Source organism: Diabrotica virgifera, chromosome 8 (genome assembly GCF_917563875.1).
Source record: "Diabrotica virgifera virgifera chromosome 8, PGI_DIABVI_V3a".
Lineage (NCBI taxonomy): Eukaryota > Metazoa > Arthropoda > Insecta > Coleoptera > Chrysomelidae > Diabrotica > Diabrotica virgifera.
In genome coordinates, this window is record NC_065450.1 from 139,768,312 (window position 1) to 139,794,004 (window position 25,693).

At 33.6% G+C, this 25,693-nt stretch overlaps 1 protein-coding gene and 1 long non-coding RNA gene across 2 annotated transcripts in view; one reads left to right on the forward strand and one right to left on the reverse strand.

Annotated features, from left to right (window-relative positions):
- The window catches only part of LOC126889380 (nucleolar protein 58), a 29,731-nt gene extending 6,689 nt beyond the window's left edge, over nt 1-23,042 (reverse strand). The window contains exons 1-3 of the mRNA XM_050657638.1: nt 22,874-23,042; nt 22,731-22,807; nt 1,024-2,054 (exon numbers count right to left, since the gene is read on the reverse strand). Of these exons, the coding sequence (XP_050513595.1) occupies nt 1,024-2,054; nt 22,731-22,807; nt 22,874-22,918 (1,153 nt within the window). The 5' untranslated portion in view covers nt 22,919-23,042. The remainder of the gene's footprint in view (nt 1-1,023; nt 2,055-22,730; nt 22,808-22,873) is intronic.
- LOC126889389 (uncharacterized) lies at nt 5,544-6,277 on the forward strand. Its single transcript, XR_007700012.1, has 2 exons — nt 5,544-5,655; nt 5,708-6,277. It is a non-coding gene; the product is annotated as an uncharacterized LOC126889389 (long non-coding RNA).
- Nucleotides 23,043-25,693: the final 2,651 nt, after the last annotated feature.

Sequence of the window (25,693 nt, forward strand, 5' to 3'; positions counted from 1 at the left end):
ACAATTATTTAAATTGCTGTGTTTATCATTAACCTTTTCGCTGAGGATGATTTGAAAGACGTCGTTAACTTGAGGCTGACGATATACTAAAGTAAGTTATGTGCCTGTGCCGATGGCGTCAAAAGATGTCATCCGCCTGTGACTTAAAAAGCGAATGATGCCTTTCCACTTCATCCACAGCGAAAGGGTTAATGACAATTTCTTGATTATCATCACCATCTTTGGTTCAACAATCCTCTATGGATTGCTCGAATACTGCTTTAAGATTCGTTTTTATTATGTTTGGTTTCTGCCGACCTGTTGCCATCTTCTGATTTTTAATACCCCGTAAGTCATATTCAATTCCATCCAACCAGCTAATTCATGGTCAACATCTGCTTCTTATTTCTAAAGGTGTTCCTGTGGTTGTTAGCCTTTTAGCAATCATGTTGTCTGGCATTCATATTATGTGTACCATTCCTTGATAGAAGTCTGTACTGGTTTCTGTTAAACTATGTATGGAAATTTGGTGGCCATATTTCCAGTCAATTAAAAAGTAGGTTTTTTGGTTTTGTCAAACTTAGTGCGAATTCTAAAATTATATATTTCAAAGTTGAATGCTTAGTAAAGGCACTATCTATTGCAGATCCATGGACATCATACAACATACATTTTTATTGTCACAGGCATATTTTCTGTCAAATTGTTAATCACAAGCATAATCACTATAATAATGACATTGAGCACAGGGTAGGAAAAATCCTTTGAAATGCCCAGATGCCAGATGTAGTCACTGTTATTATGTAAATGTTCAATTGCAACATCAATAGCTATAAGATGCCGAAGGAAATGATCGTTTGCAGTTGAAGTGTGTATTCAGTCTATTGGTATCTACAAAAATCTCAACAGAGGATATTTGTGGCTAAATCCCATTCACCACGTTTTTTCATGAATTTAAAAATAATTTTGTATACTAATCTCTAATTTGTAAAAGTTGCGGATTAAATATCCACACCACTTAATATCTGTAAAATAATGACTTACCCAAAGTAAATGTTCCATCTTCACCAAGAGCATCTACACGAGTAGCAAGAGAAGCTTTAGCAGCCAGCATTCTGGACATCTTACCCTTATTCTTAGTACTAGACTGACCTACCAACTGTGTATGGTATATGAGACCATATTTAGGAGTATCTTTCTTAGTTTTTAGTGCTCTAAATAGAGCTTTCTCAGCTCCAAGAATCTGTACAGTGGAAGCAGGATGTTTGGCTAAATTAATAAGAGAACCAGCATGGGATATAAGTCGGGCTCCCACCAATTCTCCTACTAGAACAGTAAGATTAGGTGCAATTGCCATCATTCTAGCTTTCAAATAATCATAGAGCTGGGCCCTATAATTTGATAAATCTAGGATCTGGTCACATAAATTTTGAATATTAAATATATCTTCCTCTGAAATTTCCGTACCCATTGAAATTTCTGCTGCTTCTTTAACTTTTTCTTCTACTTCTTCAGGTAAAATATCTGACAAATCTGAGGTTGCTGTATTTTCTCTAGTACCAATAATTTTAACAGTTTTTGCAAAAGCTACGTTATCAGTTATTATCTTGCCAAGTTCTGGAAAATGCCAACCATACCACTCCCTACACCTCATAATATAGTTGTTTAATTCTTTGTCTAAATCATCTAATAAAGACACTGCTTGTACAATCATAGTATCTACTTTATCTGGAGAAAATTTCAATTTATACCTAGATAATGAATGGGCTAAACCCAATGCCATAGCAGTCATTTCTTTTTTTGGCAAACCTGACAGTAAACTGTCTAACTGTGAACGTATACATCTCATCAACTCTTGGACTGCACTGTTCGAAAGACATTGTAAACTGAATTTATCCTTAATTGCAGATCCCAACTTAGCATCAGCCACTAATAGTTGCTCTTGAAGATCCTTATCAACATACTTCTTTAAAACCTTCTTTAGGCTCTTGGAAAGTTTACCTTCAACAGCAGCTGTGGTAGCAGCTAGAGCCTCAGTAGTATCACCAAATTTTTCAAAATGTTTAAGTTTCACACTGAAAACAAATCATATTTGATTTTCAGAAATTACCAATATTACTTAGTTTAGTTAACACGTTGACGGACAGAACGTCTATAGACATCTAATTTCCATTGATGTAATGTGACACAACGTCTATAGACGTCATTTTTAAAGTAACAAGTTGTGACAAAAAATGTCACACATCTACAGATACATATTAAATGTGACACAATCTCCATGGTCATCGTCCACATGTTTACAACAAATGTTAAAAAACCCAACTCAAAAAATTCAAGAATTTCCCTAATCTACTTTGCAAAATACAAAATAGTGTCACAACACTTGCTTATACATTTGACACACTGTCTGTCAACGTGTTAATGTAAAAAAAAATAATTTACAAATGCTGTTTTATATACATTCAAAAATTGTAGCTTCTTATACCAAAAAAGATAATTTGGTAAAAGTCTGACTTTAAATTTTAAACATACCTATACATTATAAAAAAAAAGAATGTGTGTGTACTTTGTACGCACGTAAGAAGATATTCTTCTATTATATAGGTAATTTCAACGAAGTAAATATACTTAACAGGTTATTTGTATTTTATTTAAAAATTAAACTAACTTTCTTATCTACCACTTTCAAAAAAATTTTATTAAAACAACCAAAAATAAAAAAAAATATGAATCGCCCAGGATTTGAACCCGCATCATTCCAATCACGGAACTAACGCCCTACCAACTACACCAGCGAGGTCCTTGTAATTGACATGTAAGTTTCGGATATAATTACACAACACGGCGACAAGTAGTGTAAAAATGTTATGTAGTGTAAAATAATTATTTTACTACAGAGAAACACAAATCCAAAAACACAAGAATTATAATAAATAATACATTTACTAACAACACTAATATATTCTTTTAATGACTTATTTGCACGGATACAGATACATAAATACCTATCTTGAAAGATTAGCAAGGAACTACATGCTGTCTGTGTGCGCAGGCGCGCAGATTTATGTACAATTTTACCCTCAACGAATCGCGCCTAAATAATATAATAATAATGATGTTTATTTAGGAATAACAATAAAGATTTACAAAAAAAAATAAGCATAATGAGTACTACCTAAATTAACATAAATAACTCACTGAAGTTGAGCTACCCTGTATATATATTACTAATCTAATATACATACAAAAGTATCACCCCTTGTGCTGAGACTTAAAAATATAATATACTAATTATTTACAAATATAAACAAACACAAAAAATATTTAACAAATGTATAAATGTATACAGTTATATGAAAATTTATAAAAATACTAAAAACTCCATTAATCAAGAAAAAATAAAAATATAATAATTTTAATATAATTTGTGATATAAATGTGGCCATCAATAATTCAAGAAATGTCGCAGTTAATAATAAAAATCTATTTAGATACAATTTTTATTTTCGATATAATTTTTTATTTCTTATTGAAGTTTATTTATTACAATTATTGTCCATTGATAAGTTCTTCGCAGAATTTTGTTGATTTGTTCCCAATCCATTGTTTAATTTCATATTTATATCTATGTTTTTTATAATTTTTAAATTGTTTTAAATTATCCGGTAGCAAATTGTACAATTTGGGCCCTATGTAACCAACATATCTTTGAAGGATGGATTTATTACATTTTGGTAGAATTGTATTATGTTTTATATATCTAGTTTGGTGGGCATGATTGTTAAAATTTAATATTATCTTTTTTTCATGTATATGTATAAGGGCTTTATAACAGAATAATTTACGTACATTTAAAAATTGACTTTCGTTATATAACAGCTCACTAGAATATCTTAAATTTTTCCCGTATATAATTCTAATTAGCCATTTCTGAATAATATTTATAGAATGTAAGTAATTATTGTGTATTCCACCTAGTGTTACCAGGTGTCCCGATTTGCGCGGGACGTCCCGATTGTCAGGGGTCTGGGGACGCGTACCGATTTGTACCTGATCGGGACACTAAATGTCCCGATTTTCACCCACGAAAACCAATTTCAGAAGGACTTGCAGTGAATTTTATAACTATGTTATAAAAACAAGGCACTCCTTAAAGCGGCAAAACCGAATGAAAAATATAATTTTAATAAAAAATAAATAATTTACTTAATCTACGATTTTTTTTGTAATTTCGTCTGATTATTATTATTATGTAGGATTAAATACAGATTATAGAAACACCTTGTAGTCCAGTAAATGAACGGGAAATACGGTGATACCGTGTAATTTTCAGGATCAACTCCGAATTGCATGAAAATTTGGACGGCTTGTGCCGTTGGTGGCTTTTACTCGGGGGGTGACAGTCACCCCTAGTTAGGGGTGAAAAACCGCACGTTTAAAATAAGTCCGGAGATGGATAAATTGACTAATTCTAAGCAATTTTTTCTATAGAATTTTAACTTGCTTAATACTTTTCGAGTTATTTACGAATGAAAATGTTTATTTTTCGACAAAAAGATCACGTTTTCAGGCGATTTTCACAAATAACTCAAAAAGTAAGTATTTGATAGAAAAAAATATTCTTAGCAAAAATGTAGCATGATATAAAAAAATGAAAAAAATTGTGAACTCGTAAAGTCTATAGACACAGCAAAAGCAAAGTAGCTCATGAAAAATACGTTTTTATTTGTCAAATTCGAAGTCAAATATTTCAACGTGAAATAACCAAGAAATGAAGCAATTTTCGGGAAAAACCAATTAAAACTTTTTTAATAAAGCTTTATTTTTATGTATTAAAAAAGTTTCTAGCATCTAAACTAAGCGAGTTATGCAAAATCAAGTTGACTCCTTTTTAACGGAAAAACAAAATGAATCTATCATATTTATAAAAGCAAAACCTACCTACTTTTTACTCCTTGAGACTTTTAGTATCCCTAATACTTTTTAAGTTATTTTGAAAAAAAAATGCATTTTCCAATATTTTAGGAAATTCTTTTTTACTATAAAACCAATTTTTTTTCAAAACTAAGCACTCCGAACCGATAAACCTTACAGATTGTATAAATAATACACATATAAAGTAAATGGTAAAGCGGTAACAATTAATTTTATTTACTGTGCTACATAGAGGGAGATTTTCACGATTTTTTTACCAAAAAAAGGAGCCAACTTTATTTTGAACGTAACTCGCTTAGTTTTAATGCTAGAGACTTTTATTTTTACTAATGGGCTATTGTTGTTTATTTGTTCCGATCTACAACCCTAAATCCCGATTTGTTTTTGCTTGTGTACCGATTAAAAACAAATCGGACCTGGCAACACTAATTCCACCCCATCCTAAAAGGCCATATGTGAGTTGAGATTGTATAAGTGCATAATAAAGAATTCGCAAATGAGTTATTCCTAAAAATTGTTTTAAAAATTTAAATCTTGATAAGAGTCCTCTTAATTTATTTACTATATTATTTGCTTGGGTGTTCCATCGTAAATGTTTATCAATTATTATACCTATTTAGATATTTAATCTCGTATGTATGTGGAATTTCATTTTTTGCATCAATTTTTAATGAGCCAAGATTTGGGAGGTTATTAACATATGATGTAAATGGTATATATTTTGTTTTTTCTATATTTAAGGTAAGTTTATTAAACTGAAACCATTTCTGAATTGTAGCAAAATCTGTTTCAGCTTTTTGTTTTAAATTATTCCATGTATTTGCATCATAGAAAATAGCTGTGTCATCTGCAAAACTTATGATTTTACCTGTTACATTCAGTCTGAATAGATCATTGATATAAATATTGAAGAGAATTGGTCCCAAGACTGTTCCCTGTGGTATTCCGTAAGATATAATTCTTCCTTTACTGATTTTTCCATCTATAGAAACATGTTGTTGTCTATTTAGCAGATAACTTTCTAGGATGTGTGACGCCTCACGACCCGGCCTAATTATTCTCGATGCTTCCCGGGCTTACGAGTAAAGGCCAGACCTTCCACGGCGATTCGAGGCGACCGCTGTCAGAGTATTTAAGAACAAGAATTCGAGCACAGGCCAGTCAGTCAATGAACGAGCCGCGACGCGTGATATAATTATTGTATTCGAGTCGGATTTAATGAAATGTATATATTAGTTATCGAAGTTATTATGTTTAGTTAATTAAATCATAAATTTGAGTTGTAAATAAATTAGATGTGTTAGTTGGTGTTATTTGTAATTATTAAAATAAATAAGTGATGTAAATAAAATAATATAAGTAAGTCTTCCTTTATTTAAATTAAACTTAGTGCCTAAAGATATAAATAAATAAAATAGTAGAGTCAATCGCGTAACAAAATGGTGCAGAAGTGAGGATACTTGAAATAAATATCAACGTAAATTTTCGGTTTAAATACAGTGTGGAACCTTTAAAAATAAATTAATATAAATCGTAATAAATAAAGTGTGTGCTCATGCCTTCCTTGTGTAAGCTAACAATTGCGGACCTGAGACTTGAATTGGAAGAAAGGGAGCTGAGTTCTACTGGCAAAAAGGCTGATCTAGTTGAACGTCTGAAGAACGCACTAAAAGAAGAGGGTCATGATCCAGAAACTTACGTGTTTGAAGACAAGCATGCTGCTTTAATTTCGTCAATAACATCGTTAGAGAGCAAAGTTTCTAGTGAAATCTCCCAAGTTTCCTCGGATGTTTTGAAAGTTTCGACAGACATTACATCGTTAGAGAACAAAGTTTCTAGTGAAATCTCCCAAGTTTCGACAGACATTACATCGTTAGAGAGCAAAGTTTCTAGTGAAATCTCCCAAGTTTCCTCGGATGTTTTGAAAGTTTCGACAGACATTACGTCGTTAGAGAACAAAGTTTCTAGTGAAATCTCCCAAGTTTCCTCGGATGTTTTGAAAGTTTCGACAGACATTGCATCGTTAGAGAAGAAAGTTTCGGGTGATATTTCATCCCTTGAAAGCAAAATGACTAACGAGATCTCTGCTAACATCTCTAAGGTCACTTCGGATTTCGACGACAAGATATCGTCCATAAAATCTACTTTTGAAGAAAAGATCAAGGAAATAGAAAAGAAACTGGAGGAAACTGAAAAAGTGGACAAAGTGGTGGAACCCATCTTAACAGATATTAAAGATGATGAAACCAAATACAAATTGGAGCCACGGTCGATAGTTGAAGGGAGTGTAGGTCATGCTCGTGTTAAGGTGCCAAATTTCGACGGAAAGTCATCATGGAACAACTACATGAAACAGTTCGAATCTGCGGCCAGAGCGAACGGATGGTCCGAAAAAGAAAAAGCTGTAAACCTCACTATTGCTCTTCGAGGCAACGCTTTGGATGTCCTCCAGACCATAGCCGTAGAGGAGACAGATGACTTCGAGCAGCTGAAGAAGAGACTGAATATGCGATACGGGCACGAACATTTAGAGCATGTCTATCAGTCGCAGTTTAAAAATCGAAGACAAAAGAAAGATGAAGCTCTTCAAGAATACGAGGTCGATATTGCCAGGTTGGTACGATATGTATATCTAACAGCTCCCGAAGATATGATGGAAAAGTTGGCTGTTCAAACATTTATTGATGGCCTGCGTGATCATGAAATGCAAAGAACACTGCGATTAGCTCGTCACAAGACGCTGGTCGATGTCTTATCTGCCACTCTCGAATACGAATCAGCTACCCAGGCCTCTGGTGGGTACAGTAAAGTGAGGACTGTGAAAGAGGAACAGGATGAGGACAAACTTGACCAGCTTGTTAATATGATGAAAGACATTGCATCCAAGAAAACGAGGACCATAAGGTGCTGGAACTGTGGGGAAATGGGACACGTACGGAGTTCATGTAAGTACCCTAGGTACAATAACAATCAAGAGACTCACCAGCAGGAAAACTAGAACGGGTCGGCCTTAGGGGGGCAGCTTCGACCCGCAACTTTTCCAAAGACCCTCTCATACTAATAGCTTCTTTGAAATGTCGTGAAGATAGTGTATATGTGGATGGAGAAATAAATGGTAAAAAGTATACATTGTTGGTGAATACCGGAGCGACCAGGACCATTATACGACCGTCAGTTTTAAACAGCCGTAAGAAACTCTTACCAACGAGGTTGCGACTGCGGACTGCCACAGGTGAAAACGCCAACACCCATGGAGAAATCCAGATACAATTAGGGATTGGAGCAGAAAAGTTCGTCCATACTGTCATAGTTGCAGACATCGAAGAAGATGTTATATTAGGAATGGACGTAATGAATTTGCATGGATTTCAATTGGATTTTAGGAATAGGGTTATTAAAGTTGGCAACGAGGAGGTATTTCTTCATCCACATGATGACAGCACTGTGCTAGCAGCCATTAAAGAAGATACAGTTGTGCCTGCAAGAAGTGAAACGATCATCGTAGCGCGGCTACAGGGAACTGTAGAAGAAGGAACGCCTGTTATGATGGAGCCATGGAACCACGACGAGGAGGTTGGCCGAGGAATCATAATTGGAAAGGAATTGGTTACTTCTGCTAAAGAAATTCCCGTGAGATTGATTAATGTCAATGACTACCCAGTGACCATCAAGAAGGAGACAAAAGTAGGAACTTGTGTACCCGTGACGTCCATAATCCGTCAGACGACAACATCAGATAATTCCAACGACAAGTTCGACCAAATGGTTGCAGTTGCAGGCCAGTCTCTAAATCAAATGGAAAAAAGAAAATTAAGGGAATTTCCTAGGCAATATCGTGATATATTCGTACCGAAAGGAGGAAAGACAGGAAGAACGACAGTTGTCAAACATAAAATTGACACTGGTACCGCTAGGCCAATTCGTCAAACAGCTCGACGATTACCACAGGCAAAGAGAGAGGAAGCTGAAAGGATTGTTCAAGAAATGAAGAAAGACGGGGTGATAGAGTCTTCTACGAGCCCATGGGTCTCTCCGGTGGTCCTGGTCAAGAAGAAAGATGGAACTACGAGATTCTGTGTGGACTACCGTTTGTTGAACAATGTTACCAAGAAAGATAGTTATCCTCTGCCTCGGATCGACGACACGTTGGACACACTGGCTGGAAGTAAATTGTTTTCTACGTTGGACTTGAAGTCTGGATATTGGCAGGTAGAAATGGATCCAGTGGACAAGGAGAAGACGGCCTTTACGACAGGATCTGGATTATGGGAATTCAACGTTATGCCGTTCGGATTCTGTAATGCTCCTGCGACATTTGAGAGGCTTATGGAAAATGTGTTGAGAGGGTTATCTTGGAAGACGTGCCTAGTGTATTTAGACGACATAATCGTTTTGGGGGAGACGTTTGAAGACCACCTGAAGAATTTAGAAGACGTTTTTAATCAACTTAAAGCTGCCCAGTTAATGTTAAACCCCAAGAAATGCCAGCTATTTCAAAGTAAAGTCAATTATCTAGGCCATATAGTCAGCAAAGAAGGAGTGGCCGTGGACAAAGGAAAAATCGATTCCATTAAGGAATGGCCTGAACCAACTGATAAACATCAAGTGAGAAGTTTTCTGGGACTATGTACTTTCTACCGGAGATTCATTAAGAAGTTTGCAGATATCGCTAAGCCATTAACGCGACTTACAGAGGAAGCCAGGGATTATTGCTGGGATGGAGACTGCCAAACGGCCTTTGAAACTTTGAAGAGGCATTTAATTACAGCGCCAATATTAGGGTATCCACTGCCAGAAGGAGAGTTCATCCTAGATACGGATGCAAGCAATGTGGGAATTGGAGGAGTGCTGTCGCAGGTCCAAGGAGGACAGGAACGAGTCCTTGGATATTTTAGTAAAGTGCTTTCAAAACCTGAACGAAATTATTGCGTCACGAGAAGAGAACTTCTAGCAGTAGTAAAATCAGTGGAACACTTCTATCAATACCTCTACGGAAGGAAGTTTCTAATCCGAACCGACCATGCCGCCCTTAAATAGTTAATGCAGTTTAAGAATCCAGAGGGTCAGATAGTCAGATGGATTGAACGACTTCAAGAATATGATTTCAAGATCGAGCATCGGGCCGGAGTTAGCCACAGGAACGCTGATTCTCTATCTAGAAGACCGTGCCCAGCAGAATGTTCCCATTGCAACAAAACAGAGTCAAAGGAAGCAGCAGTACTAAGAACAACTGTGGTCAACGACGAGTGGACGCCTACCAAGATCAAGGAAGAACAAGAAAAAGATCCAGTTTTACAGAAGATTCGAAAATGGAAAGAAGAAAATCGAATTCAAATTCAAATTCAAATTCAAAATATCTTTTATTAAAAAAAATTGTAAACAACACACTTACAGCAAATTGTCACAATTGAATAATAAGTGTCTAATATACATACAAAATTACAATTACAAATACTATGAGTTAAAAGTTAAAATGTGTGAATTAAAAACTCATACACAGAATATGGTTCTAAATCCAATAAAATGCTTTTTATTTCAGTTCTAAATATATTAAAATTCTGTTGCAATTTAATTCTAACAGGCAATTTGTTAAAAAATTTTATACACGAATATGTAGGTCCTCTCTCTGTTGCGACTAGCCTATGTATAGGAAAATTGAGCCCTACATACCTAGTGGGTATGCTGTGTTTTGGCTCAGAATGTGTAAACCTATCCCTATTCTTGAACAGGAACAGTAAACACTCATATATATAAAGCCCTGCCACAGTTAATAATCTTAACTCCTTAAATTTTCCCCTACAGGTCCTTCGAGCTTTTATCTTGAGCATTGTTCTTATTGCTCTCTTCTGAGCAATGAATACTCTATCAACATCAGTTCCTCCTCCCCAGAAAATAATACCATATCTGAGCACTGAGTAGATGTTTGCAAAATAAACTGTCTTAAGGTGTTGTAAATTCAAATACTTAGACATTACTCGTAATGAATAACATGCCATGTTGATTCTCTTGCGAACAACACACAGATGCTCTGACCAATTTAGATGTTGATCTATGTAAATACCCAAGAATTTTGTATTTGTTGATAATTCAACAGTTTGATCATCCAACTCAATCTCCTCTGGAATTATCTCATTATTTTGCTTTGTGTGAAAACAAACACAGTTAGTCTTCTCAGTATTTAAAACCAATTTATTTTTTAAGAACCAATTCTGAGCTGTTTTTAAGTGATCTGAAGAAATACTCAGAAGATCCTCAAACGTTGATGCTAATGTTAATAAGTTTGCATCATCTGCAAAATTTACAAGGTGAGACTCACTGCTCAGTATTTCGCTACCAAGATTGTTAATGTAGAAAACAAAAAGAAGTGGTCCCATGACACTGCCCTGAGCAATACCAAGTTGTAAATTCCCTTCTTCTGAAGAAAACTGTTGTCCTTCTCGAGTTATAATAACTTTTTGTCGTCTGTCAGTGAGGTAATCTCTTATCCAGTCCCGAGCAGGGCCACGAATTCCATATCTTTCTAGTTTGTTGATCAAAATATGATGATCTATGCTGTCAAACGCTTTTGATAAGTCCAGGAACATTCCCAAGGAAATCTCCCCGTTCTCCCATCCATTCAAAATCTTATCCACGAATTCGTATGTAGCTGTTTCAACAGACCTTCCCTTGAGATATCCATGTTGTGATTCAGCAATTAGGTGGTCATCATTGAAAAAGGCTATAAGTCTTGTGCACATTGCTATTTCGAAAATTTTTGAAAATGTCGGTAGTAAACTGATGGGTCTATAATTTTCCAATTTGGTTTTATCTCCCTTTTTATGTAAAGGTTTCACTAGAGCTAACTTTAGTTGGTTAGGGAAAATACCATACTTAAAAGAGTTATTAATAATGTGGCACAATGGTTCTGCAATCTCTTCTGCACAATGTTTCAACAGATTCGCCGAGATCCCATCATAACCTGCACTTTTTTTATTTTTTAGCTTTGAGATGATATTAAGAATTTCAGAAATAGTTACTGGTATAAGAAAAAAAGATTTGGTGTTATATGGAATACTGCATGAAAAAGTGGCTTGAGGTTGAGTTTTTATTAAATTAGGACCTGCATGAAGTACAAATTTGTTAAAGTTATTACAAATATCCTCAGGCTTACCACTAATATTCGAAGTTTGATCGACATATTCTGTAACTGTACCATTAATTTCCCTAACAATCTGCCAAACGCATTTTGATTTGCTTTCACTGTTATTTATACGCTCTTCATAATGAGCACTTCTTGCATCGCTCAGGAGACGATTGTATTCCTGCTTCTTTGTTTTGTAAGCCTCACTATAGACCCTGTCAGACCTACTAAGCACTAGAAGGATGTCTAGCTCATTCTTACATGCAGCAACCTGCTGATTAGGTTTTAGCATTTTTTTTGCCGTACATTTTTGCTGAACTGAGACTATAGGAAAGCAATAATCAAAGGTAGACCCAACAATACTGACAAAAGCATCCCATTGCTCATTTACCAGTGATTCAGGGGTAAAAAACACTGAGTCCCATTTTTGACTAAAAAGCATAGACTTGAAGTTATTTTTATTTGTAATTGAAAAAATTCTTTTTTTAACTTTTTTGAGTTTTCCACTTATTTGCAAAGTAAAGGACACCTTCTGGGCAGTATGGTCAGACATATGAGTGCCTACCACCTCTGCATCAAAAACGTTTATATTAGTGTAAATATTGTCAATACAACTTTGAGAAGTCCTACTTACCCGTGTATATTCTAAAATAGAAGGAGCAAAATTAAAAGACTGCAACAATTCACTGAAATCTTTAGCATTACTGTCCTTAACATTCATTATATCTAAATTAAAATCTCCAGCAATAAAACATGTGCATTGCTCATTCAGTAGTATATTTAGAACTGACTCAAGTTTTACTAAAAAGTCATGAACAGGTTTTGTGCTTGTTCTGTATATACATATGATTATGACCTTTTTTTTATAAAATGAGAGTTCTACGGCAGAACACTCAAAACATTCTTCATCGCCAAATATGGTTATGTCACTTCTATGTACATACTCTATACCATTCCTTAAAAAAATTGCTGTGCCTCCATATCCATTTTGCCTGCAAAATGCTGATGCCAGTGAATATCCCACCAAATTATATGCGGACAATTGATCGATGGTTTTCCAATGTTCGCTCACACACATAGCAAGAACATTTTTTTCATCGTTTAGAAATTCTTGAAGAGCATCATGACTTGTTCCTATAGATTGAAGGTTTTGGTGCACTATACACACCTGGTCAGAAGCAATTTTTTCAAGTTGATTATTTAACCTATCTATTGAGGTGCTAGATTCTTCAGGTTTAAAAATTCACTAACATAAAGACAGACTGGCCAAAAATCAGGAGTTAGGACTGTGGGCACGCTCTCTTGTGTTACTCCAATTTTAAAAGAGCTAATGAACTTTTTCTTTGTGCGTAACTTTTCTATGACACTATTTTGAACCCCATTTTCTAGCATGTATGATTGCACATCCTTTGCTGTTGAATCGTCAGTGAGACCTGACAAGAAAATCCAACTATAACTAGACACACTGGGGGCAATTTTAAGATTGGAAGTTCCATTTCTTTTGCCTTGAATGGGTGCTGGTCGTTTATTTTTTAAGAAACCCCTTTTTCTTTGAGTTTCCCAACCATCCATATGTTGATTTTTACTTGACGATGATGGAGCATTTTGATTCGCTGTATTATTAATTTGAGTTTGTTTTACAAGATTTTCATGTGAAGACTTAACAGTTAGTCTTGAATCATCAGGTTTTATTGTCTCGTCGTTATTAATGTTTAACACATCATTCATTATTAGCTGAGTTTGTGTCTTCATAATTTCTAAACTAACAACTTGTTCATTTATTTTTGACTGACCTTGTATGACATTCTCATTAATTTTCGTAGAGTTTCCTTGAAGTTGTCCATGTTTGTCTGCTGAAGCCTCTTGTTGTTTTGTTAAAATCAAGGTAGATTGCTGTGGTACAACAAGACTATTGTTTTTATTACCCTTGGGCTGTTTTTTGTCCATCTGTTTATCTTTTTGTAACTGATTCATTTTTTCTTCTAGAGATACTATTTTCTCATTCAAAAGTTTTATTAAGACTTCCTTGTCTACTATTATAGTGTTTTTATCTTGTATTGTTGCTCTTAATAATTTATTTTCTTCTTTTAAAGAATATTCTTCTATTGAAGTTGAGGTTAGGTTGACATCACCTTTTTCAGCATGAAAATTTTCAGTAATATTTTCACTGCAGCACGTTTTTGCTCTCTCTGCGCAACTGGAGTGATAAACTGAATTACATTTAGCACAACACACACCAGATTTTACATTTTTGCTACAACCTTTACAGAGTTTCTTTAGGATATCTAAACCGCGAACTTTATCGGCGGCGGCCATCTTGCTTCCTACTCCAATGCAAATGAATCGTCGACCATCTTGGCCAGGGTTGCCAACGACCGAACGTCGTTTTCTACTAGATTTATATATAAAAGCTACTAAATTCTACTAGATCGAGGATAAAATCTACCAAAATTCTACTAAATTATTCCTCACAAAATGACTCTTGACAGCCAAAAAAGAAGAAAAAAATGACAGATGGCAGTCCAAAAACAAGAAGAAATAACAGATGACAGCCAAAAAAGAAGAAGAAATGACAGATGACAGGATATTTTGTTATAGGTTAAAAACAACAAAAACCATTTTTATTTAAAATATAATGATTTTTTTTATATTTACATAAACAACATAACTGAAACTTCTAAAAAATAATTTAAAAAAATGTTAAATACTTAGTATATAGAAAAATATATCCTCTCCAGGAGAAAGTAGTGAATACAAGATTGATTTAACTAATACCATTGTTTATCTACACACTTGTCTAACAATGCTAATACCATTGTTTAAGAACTACCCTTTTTTAAACAATACATTTAATTTTTTTAAAGTCAATTTCTTGTGCTTAACACAGTTTACTATCCAAAATTTTACTTCAAAATTAAGTTAGTTTATCGTTTCGAATTGTAAACTTAGTTTAATGTAAAATTATAGCTTATTCCCAGTAAAAATAGTGCATTAAAGTTCATTTCTAACTCGCAATAACTCCCAACTGACAAAATGCTGCAAGCATTGGCAATTTCATCTGATTGCACATATCACAAAAATATCCTCTCTAAGAATAAGTAGGTAAAAATAAGTTGTATTTAACTGAAAGGAAAGTTCTACATATATAAACATGTAAAAGACAACTATAAGTTCTAGGCAAACAAATATTAAATAGTAGATATATATTTTGTACAAAGTTCATTTTTAACTTAAAATATTTTCGATTTCCTTTCTAAACCCACAAGGGTATGCTTGATGTCTTTCTTTAAAGGTAGGTATATCGGAATTAAAATAACATTTGTATATATTTTTTTCTCCTTATTAACTTTTATTTAAAATCAATTTCTTAAAAGTTTTAAGCAAGGAAGGAGGAAAATCCAATGATGCTTCGTCTTATAGGTTTATTTCACTGTTGTATTAAATCTTGTAGCCACGTTCGCTTGAGTCTTCTGATTATTGGTAGATATGTTTGATCAGTTCGTTGTCTTGATTTCTTGTTCGACTTTCATAGTTGGTCGCTGTATTTGATCTCTTACAAAGGGAATATTCAAATCATTGTGAGAGTACTGACATACCAGGGTGCGCCAGTAATTGATCTAAGGACTTTTGATTGAAATCGCTGTATGATTGTGATGTGTGTTAATTTAGCGCAATCCCACCAGAGATGGATACCATACATCCTAATCGATTTCAACATGGCTTTGTATAGTAGTAATTTGTTATTTAATGACAATTTGGATGTCCTACCAAGGAGCTAGTACATTTGTCTGAACTTGAGATCCAACTGCCTGCATTTCATTTGAAGGTGTTTATTCCATGTTATCCTTTGGTTGTGATGCAATCTAAGGTATTTAAGATGCAATGTAAATTAATTTGAATCCACAAATATCATGCTTGAGACGAGACATTGTGGAAAAGTTTAGTGATTTGTTAAAATTCTGAATTCAAAAGTAGGAGTAGGAGTTCAATTCAACAGATATATAACATAAATGGCATTAACAATATAAACAGGTTAATACAATAAAACAAAGGTTTAAGTATTTATTTTGTAAATTATAATACTTTATATATTAGAATCTATAAAGTTTTGAACCAAAAGTATTACACTTTCATTTGCATGCCATCAGCATTTGTTTATTTAAATGTGCTTTAAAAAAACATCCCAAAGGCAATTCCTTTACTATTATTTTTTTGTCGTTTAAAAGAATTTGTTTATTCATACATTTTTGCTAGTTGTGGAAGTTCTTTTAACTGAATGTGATATAACATACTTATGATACTTAATATCATTTCAAATCAAACAACAATATCATGTATGTATTTATAAATTTATTAACAAACTGCAGTTCAAGAAAAATAACATATTATCAACATTAGCCATTTACAGTAAAACCTCCGTTAACCGAAATAATTGAGGGTAGGCTGTTTTGGATAACAAGAATTTCAGTTAAAAATGACATTGTTTTTTGTACTCTTCTTTTATCAAATTACATAGTATTGGAGAGATATAGCTACAAAACATTGTCAAAGGGAAACACAAAAGAAAATAGAAGATTTCTTTAAAAAACACTCATAACATGTTCATTTTTCTTAATTGTGTTGCTTTTTGTTTAATTTACTTTTTATTGACAAAATTATTGAAACTGAGCCATTTCGGTTAAACGATGTTTTGGTTAACCGAGGTTTTACACTGTATTTGCCTTAAATGGCAACATTTTAAAACAAACGCACACACTGCATAAAAAGTTGCACTAGATTTTCTCCTGGTTAAAAATGTATAAATGTACTGCCACAGCTTGTTCGATTAAATAACCGCAGGCTCAGTTGCCAGTATTTCAATGTTTTCTCTAAGCAACTGCAATATCTGTAAAGCTGATATTATTTTAACAGAAGGTATCTTGCATTGCATCTCATTTCACATATTAATATGAAAAATCTCTTAAAATACGAAACCTTTCAATAATAATTAAAGCAATTTATGATTGATTAAACAGCAGTTCAACTGCTGTCTGAAGATTCTGCAATGGTGTCATAGTCATTAGGTAGTTGAGAACTGGATATTCCCTAACAATACATTTTCCATAAATTGCCCATTTTTATATACCCATAATATGCAAAAGTATTTACCAACTCCTAAAATAGAGTATTTCTAAATGTACTTGGATATTGTAGGATTAGTATTATGGGTTATGTTGTTCTTTAAATGACAAAATACTAATTAAATTCAACGTTTTACTCTTTTCCATAATCTTATTTTACTTTTTATCTATATTACAGGTAACAAATAGAATTTTAGCACATTTTAGATGTTATTATAATTTTTTACAAAAATAAATATTTAATGTCATTGTCATTTGTCAAAATAAAAGATTCCTTTAATTTCAACCAAAACCTACTAAATTTTCTACCAGATTCTAAAATCTACTAGATTTAAAATTTTCCCACTAAATCACAAGAAATTCTACTAAATCTAGTAGAAAATCTACTAAATTGGCAACCCTGATCTTGGCAAGAAATATCAAGCCTAAGCTCAGTAGTTAAGACATATTGGGCCCAGTGGGACTCGTTTGTCTTGGAAGACAGCTTGCTTAAACGAGTAATAGAAAATGATGATGGTTCAGTGAGGAGAACACAGTTGGTGATTCCAAAGAGCAGAGTAGCCGAAGTACTTCGTCAGTTACACGACAGTCCATCAGGAGGGCATTTTGGTGTAAAGAAGACCCTTCAGAGAATTCGGGAACGATTTTATTGGATGAATAGTTCCGACGATGTGAAGGACTGGTGTAAGAAATGTACTACCTGTGCTACAAGTAACGGGCCCTACCGGAAAAGAAAGGCTCCTATGAGACCGTACAATGTTGGAAGTCCGTTTGAAAGAATAGCTTTGGATATTGCCGGGCCATTTCCAGAAAGTGACAATGGATGCAAATACATGTTGGTGGTAATGGATTACTTCACGAAGTGGGTGGAGATCTACGCAATTCCAGACCAGAAGGCCGCCACTATTGCAGATGTGTTAATCAAAGACTGCATCAGCCGATTTGGAGTACCTCTGGAGATCCATAGTGACCAGGGAAGGAACTTTGAGAGCGATCTATTTCAAGGAATCTGTGATAAACTAGGCATGAAGAAGACAAGAACCACGGCCTATCACCCGCAATCGGATGGAATGGTGGAGCATATGAATAGGACAGTCGGCAAGTATTTGACAAAGATGGTGTCCAATCAATAACGAGACTGGGACCAGTACCTTCCGTTCTTCGCAATGGCCTATAGATCTGCTGTTAATGAATCAACGGGGCAAACACCAACAAAAGTCCTATTTGGACGTGAGATGTGTCTACCCTGTGATCTAGAGTTTGGATGTCGACCTGGAGAAGATGTTGCTGGTGAGGATTACGTGAATGAATTACGAAGAAGAATGGACGATATACATGAGTTGGTCCGTTCTAATCTTCAGATCGCTAGCGACCGAATGTAGAAACGATACGATACCCAAGCCGAGAAGGGATGTTTCAAGGAGCACGATAAAGTCTGGCTTTATAATCCAAAGAAGCGAACAGGTTGTTCTCCCAAGTTGCAGCAGTTCTGGGAAGGTCCGTACCTCATTGTCAAGAAAATCAATGACGTTATCTACCGAATAAGCAAGATTCCTAGGGGAAAGCCGATGATAGTCCACCATAAACGGTTGGCGCCGTACGAGGGAGACCACGACGTAGATGAAGAAGTGGAAGTCAACCAAATTCGAGGAATACCTGACCTTACCTTTGAAGAGTTCATGGGTGCCTACGGAGGTACCGGTAAAGCAAGACATGGTGTTACCACTGAAGAAAAGCGAGATCTTCTCGCACTTCCCGATGACTATTTGCTGGCCCATACCATCCCGGCCAGTATCAAAGACGCACGAGGGTTGGCATCTGCCTTCCGAAGGAAGTTTGGTCGAGTTGCAGAACTTCAATGCCAACTGCCAGCTCCTGGCAAAGCATTGAAACTCCAAGATGCATCACGTTACCTATTCTATCTGGTAACAAAAGACACTGTCCGTGACCAACCTACCTACCAAGATGTATGGGATGCATTAATTCAATTGAGAGAGCACGTGTTGGAGTCCGACATGCAAAAGTTAGCCATGCCAAAGTTAGAATGCAGCCAATTAGACTGGAAAATTATCCGAAATATGGTAGAAGAAATTTTCCAAGACACTGAGGTCCAGGTTCTAGTCTGTTGCAATCCGCATAGTTACTGGTGCGGAGAGAAGACCGTCCCCTGTCACTTTTATACAACTGGGAGTTGTAAAAGAGGGTCCAGTTGCAGATACCAGCATCCAGTTCCAGTCCCGACAAGGTTCCAGGAGGAACCATCTTTTAAGGAGGGGGCAATGTGACGCCTCACGACCCGGCCTAATTATTCTCGATGCTTCCCGGGCTTACGAGTAAAGGCCAGACCTTCCACGGCGATTCGAGGCGACCTCTGTCAGAGTATTTAAGAACAGGAATTCGAGCACAGGCCAGTCAGTCAATGAACGAGCCGCGACGCGTGATATAATTATTGTATTCGAGTCGGATTTAATGAAATATATATATTAGTTATCGAAGTTATTATGTTTAGTTAATTAAATCATAAATTTGAGTTGTAAATAAATTAGATGTGTTAGTTGGTGTTATTTGTAATTATTAAAATAAATAAGTGATGTAAATAAAATAATATAAGTAAGTCTTCCTTTATTTAAATTAAACTTAGTGCCTAAAGATATAAATAAATAAAATAGTAGAGTCAATCGCGTAACAGATGTTATATGCAAGTCCTCTTATACCATATTTTTGAAGTTTATTTAGCAGTATTTTATGTGAAACTGTATCAAATGCCTTTGCTAAATCTACAAATATACAAAGAGATGGTTTTGCATTATCAAGAGCTTTGTAGATGTTAGCTGTTAGAGCACAGATTGCATCTTCGGTTGATTTTCCCTCTTGAAACCCATATTGACATTCAGATAGTATATCAAATTTTTTTAAAAAATGTGTGAGTCTTATTTTAATTATTTTTTCGAATATTTTGCCTATATTTGAGATTAGGGTTATAGGCCTATAATTTTGACAATATGTTTCTTCGCCAGATTTGAATAGTGGTTTAATAGTTCCAATTTTTAATATGTCTGGAAAAATTCCTAAATTAAGACATGAATTTATTATGTATGTTAAGGGATTTGAAATCTGTTTTGTTATTTCTTTTAAAGTTTCAGATTTAATATTTCAAAGAAGAATATCTTCAAAAATATGGTAACACTGTTATGGTAGGTTATGTTGATTGCACTAAACAATGACATATAACCAGTCTATCTTTGCCCATGCATGAAATTATTCACAAATTACTTTGTATACTAGCGTCTCTTTTTGCTCACAGAAACTAGTCTTGCAAAATTAAGCTGCTTGTCCATAGAAATCACGATAGGTTAAACAAGTATAAACAATACGGCATGTCTTTGATACCTTGTTTACTATGAATTTTGACGTTTACATTTCCAGTGACAGTGAAATTAGTGTATTTGTTGTGTTTATTGCTTTATTTGCATTTATTGTAGATTTGGTTTTATAAATTTTATTTATTTATCAATAAAGTTTATTTGGTTTTATATTTATAAAAAATAATATAATATTTCAGTTCAATAAAGGAAGAGTTGCAATTCTGACTTTTGGGTTCCCAGACAAAGGCGACTAGTAATATCATAGTGTTGATAACTCAATTTGTGAAAAACATGCACTTGTACCATTGTTTCCCCAAAGGTGCGATATATTAAAAATATTAATTGAAGCGTTCGGACGAATAACGGTCTATGTTACAAGTTTACATTTTCGAGAAAAGGTGAGTTTGAACATGTTGCTTATTTCTTGAAAGTTTGTGACTGAAAATGTAACATAGACCGTTATTCCACAAATAAAATTAAAAATTGTTTTTGAAATAATTTTATTAACACAAATTATTACATTTATATGTATTAATATAACATGTGATATAAAATTAAATTTGTTTACTCGATTTGCGACATACGTTTACCTTCAACAAATAACATAAAATTAATAAATCTATATAGAGACGAATGGAAAATAGTATTATTTTAATAATCATTTCGAAGTAAAACGAAAAAAAAAACAGTAAAGTTTAATTTTTAATTTTATGAAAATAAAACTTTCGCTTGTATGATTTTTTTCTTATTTATACCCGTCTTAGCAGGAACTAAGATTTTTGTCTTCCTTGTTGTGTATGCCAGACCCGAATCTCTGCGATTTTTTCTAGAGACATCCTTCCAAATTTCTAGTTTTATCTGCCTGGTATTTCTTTTTGATTTATTTAGTCTACGAATATCAGTAGGTGAAAACCGAACATTCTTGGTTTGTTCTATCTCGTTTTCGTTCATAATGTAATAAAACTACATAGACTACAACCACACTACAACCAAAACAATACTAGAATGTAAACAAAAGGTAACCATTCGCACGGTACCACAAAACAGACCGATTTAGTTCGGTACAGTCGAAGCACGCTTGACGTTGATGTCGCATAGACCGTTGTTCCAACTTAAAAATTTATTTTCACACTCTCCATATTGGTATACTCGCCCCATCTGTTGGTATATTAACAAACTATAATATTTAGTGGAATCTACACATTTCATAGACCGTTATTCATACCAAAACTCTATTTTTGATAATTTGTAACATAGACCGTTATTCGTCCGAACGCTTCAATTGTTTTTTATGTAATTCACTCGATAGTTTTGTATTTCTCAACCTTAGGTAATATTAAATCTTCTTTTTAACAACATTAACTTTGTCGTTGTGACTTTTTTTAAATTTATTTATTACCATTCTATATTTATAGGTACTAGTAATAGTCCGAATGATGTTCAAGGTGTTTAATGTTGAGTCCATCAATCTCCTCAATAGTGAAAAAAGATCTTTTTTTCTTTGCCATGTTAGCTATGTGTATGCCAAATTCCATGTCAATCCATGCGGCTCTTTAACCCCTTAATGTACACATTAATTTTGAAGTTTCAGTCAAAAAATGATCGATTTTTTTTTAAGTGAAAATGTGAAGTTTATCCAGCTTCACAACTGCTTGAAAAATTGAAAGAGTAAAATTACAAGCATATCAGAGTCGAGTGTATACAAAATTGCCAGTAAGGCTCACCAGCGCATACATTAAGGGGTTAAAATGTGGAGCCAAAACCCTGAGTAAATGACCTATAATATAAATCTATTTTACAAAATGGAAATTATAGAAAGAAGTTTTTTTGAATAAAATTGAGTTTCGCAATTGCTCTTGGTTTTGGAGAGTCATTCAAATGCCTATAGGCATTTAATAGCTTTTTATTTTATTTTTCAATACACTGGAAATTTTTGACAAGCAATTTGACATTTAAGTAAATCCATAGGACACTGGGATTTTACAGTATGTATTACAATATAAAAATGAAGGTGTAAACTATTCAGTGACTGTGACTGTAGATTTCAGCAACTGGCAATTTACTTTTAAAACTTACTGGCTGTTTTTAATTCAATATTTTAAGTAATAATAATTATTATTCAGGGCAGTGAATAAGGTCACAGCAAGATTTTCAAAGACTGATGTTACACGTCGGATATAAAAGAATATTAATCATATTAAGCAAACTTACACTCTTCCAGCATTTTCAGGCGTTTCAAAGGCATGGTATAAATTATCGGTTTCCTTGAGTTTCTTCTCATCTAAAAGCTGAAAGCATGGGAAAAGTGAGGTTAGGACCGTAAAAAGGTAATTTTATGTTAAACTTTAAATTACCTTGAATATAGCGTAACCAGCAGGAGTTTCAAAAAGGACTAACATTTTTCTATTTTATAAGTAAAACATTGAATATAAGAAAAACAAAATTTTGGAAAAAATCCACAACACAATTCAACCACTTGGACCCCCACTCTACTTTTACAAATTGACTTTTGACAATTGACAGCCAATAATAGCAAACGTTTTCAGGAAATTGACGCCATTAATGTAAGCATATGCAACCAATCATTCTCATGGTAAATACAGTTGAGTCCACGATTCTTTACCCGTGCGTCATTAATACCTGGCGAGATAAAACACATACTTTTTATCTAGCATCATTCTCTTCCATGCATGAAACTAAAGACAAACCAGCTACCGCCTGTTATTAAGTAAAAACACGTTATTTTTAGAACGCTCTAGACTCAGTAAATCAAAAAGAGATAGGTACAAAAAAAGACGCTTGGGGATGTTTTCAAATTTTAAGTACAATTTTTGACGTTTCTGGTTTGTTTACTTTTGTGGCTGTCAGTCTGTTGAATTTTTTGCTGTTTTTTGTCCAGTTTTTGCATTTTGAAGTTTTTTATATTACACAAACAGCTGTTTTCACAACTAATTTTATATTGGAGTTTGAAATTTTATGGTAAGTGTATTTTATTTTGCCATTAATTTTTACAACATACAAAGCTAACCTCATTCACACAGTTAATTATTGATTGATTATTATTGATATTATTAATTATATTTGTTTGTAAATTGTTTATTTATTTATTAATCACTAATAATATTAAGAATTTATTAAGCTACTTCAAATGTAGCTGTAATTCTGTACCAAAATTTTAAAGCAAAACTTACATTTGCCATTCTATTTATTTGATAATATCAAATTTTATAATGTAACCCATGATCGGAGCAGTAGCCACTTTCTGTGATTTGCTGTTGCGTGGAGTAAATTTCCGACATTATTTCGTATGCTTTAAGGCCATCGGTACATAATTCGCAAATATTTTACGGCTATCCCTACTTTTTCTGTCTTTACACGGCAAATTACGTGTAGTAAAATTCACACTGGTATGGATATGTAAACATTACTAGAATGTCATTCTACTTGACATGTCATTAACTTTAAAGAGATGGCCTTTGAATGTTCTTGGATAACTGTTATTTGTATAATTGCAAATTATTAATTCAGTTAATAAATGTGATAATTTTTTCACTACTTATGTATTCAGTGCTAAAAGTGCTAAAGTGATTTTTTAATAATATATTGTTATTATGGAACGCTTACAATTTTGAACATCTCTAACAACAAAATACTTGGATCACAGGATATATCTGATGTATTCTCTGCTTGGATCTTCCACAAATAATACACAATAAATAACTTTTTATTAAGTTCACGTCTTTAATCAATTATTTATCAAATACACTATATATCAATAATATTTATTCAATTTCTCAAAATATTCCCGATGCAATGTCAAATATTTAAAATTGTCACTGATTGTCAGTGTGTGAGTGACAATATATGCTGACAATATTATATTCGGCTGAGTGCGTTGTAGGACAAAGACAGATTTGGAAAATATTACCACGGCATTGTGTTCATTTTTTTCGAATCCTGAAAAAACCAATAAATATTTTTGAAAAATTTAAACGTAGAATGAAAGACTAAATTATTGCCGAGGGCCGAAAGTCCCTTAGAATAAATAAAACGTTTATTTTGAATGAGATATTTGAAATTAAAAATCAAAATAAATTTTCCCTTAGTTTTTCACAGTACAGTATTGTACAGTCTTGGCTGACTGTACAACTTTTTTCCAATTAAGAGGATCGGTACTTATTTTCGGCTGCAATGCTATTCAAATGGGGATTCATTTTTTTCGAATCCTGAGAAAACTAATAAGTATTTTTGAAAAATTTAAACGCAGAATGAAAGATTGCGTTATTAGCGAGGGCCGAAAGTACCTGAGAACTTCTATAATGTTTATTTTAATAAGTTAAAGGGGTGAAAAACTAAGAGAAAATTTAGTGTGATTTTTAATTTAAAATATATCATTCAAAATAAACTTTTTATTTATTCTAAGGGACTTTCGGCCCTCGGTAATAATTTATTCTTTCATTCTGCGTTTAAATTTTTCAAAAATATTTATTGGTTTTTTCAGGATTTGAAAAAAATGAACACTACGCCGTGGTAATATTTTCCAAATCTATCTTTGTCTTACAACGCACTCAGCCGAATATAATATTGTCAGCATATATTGTCAGTCAGACACTGACAATCAGTGACAATTTTAAATATATGACATTGCATCGGGAATATGTTGAGTTATTGATTAAATATTATTGATATATAGTGTATTTGATAAATAATTGATTTAAGACGTGAACTTAATAAAAAGTTATTTATTGTGTATTATTTGTGGAAGATCCATGCAGAGAATATATCAGGATAATATATTCTGTGATCCAAGTATTTTGTTGTTAAAGATGTTCAAAATTGTAAGCGTTCCATAACAATATATTATTAAAAAATCACTTTAACACTTTTCCTCTTTTCTCGATTGAGTATTAGTCTTTGTTGTACAAATAAATTATTACAATCACTGAATACATAGTTAGTGAAAAAATTATCACATTTATTAACTGAATTAATAATTTGCAATTATAAAAATAACAGTTATCCAAGAACATTCAAAACCCATCTCTTTAAATTAATGATGATATTTTCAAGTAGAATGACATTCTAGTAATGTTTACATATCCATACCAGTGTGAATTTTACTACACGTAATTTGCCGTGTAAAGACAGAAAAAGTAGGGATACACGTAAAATAT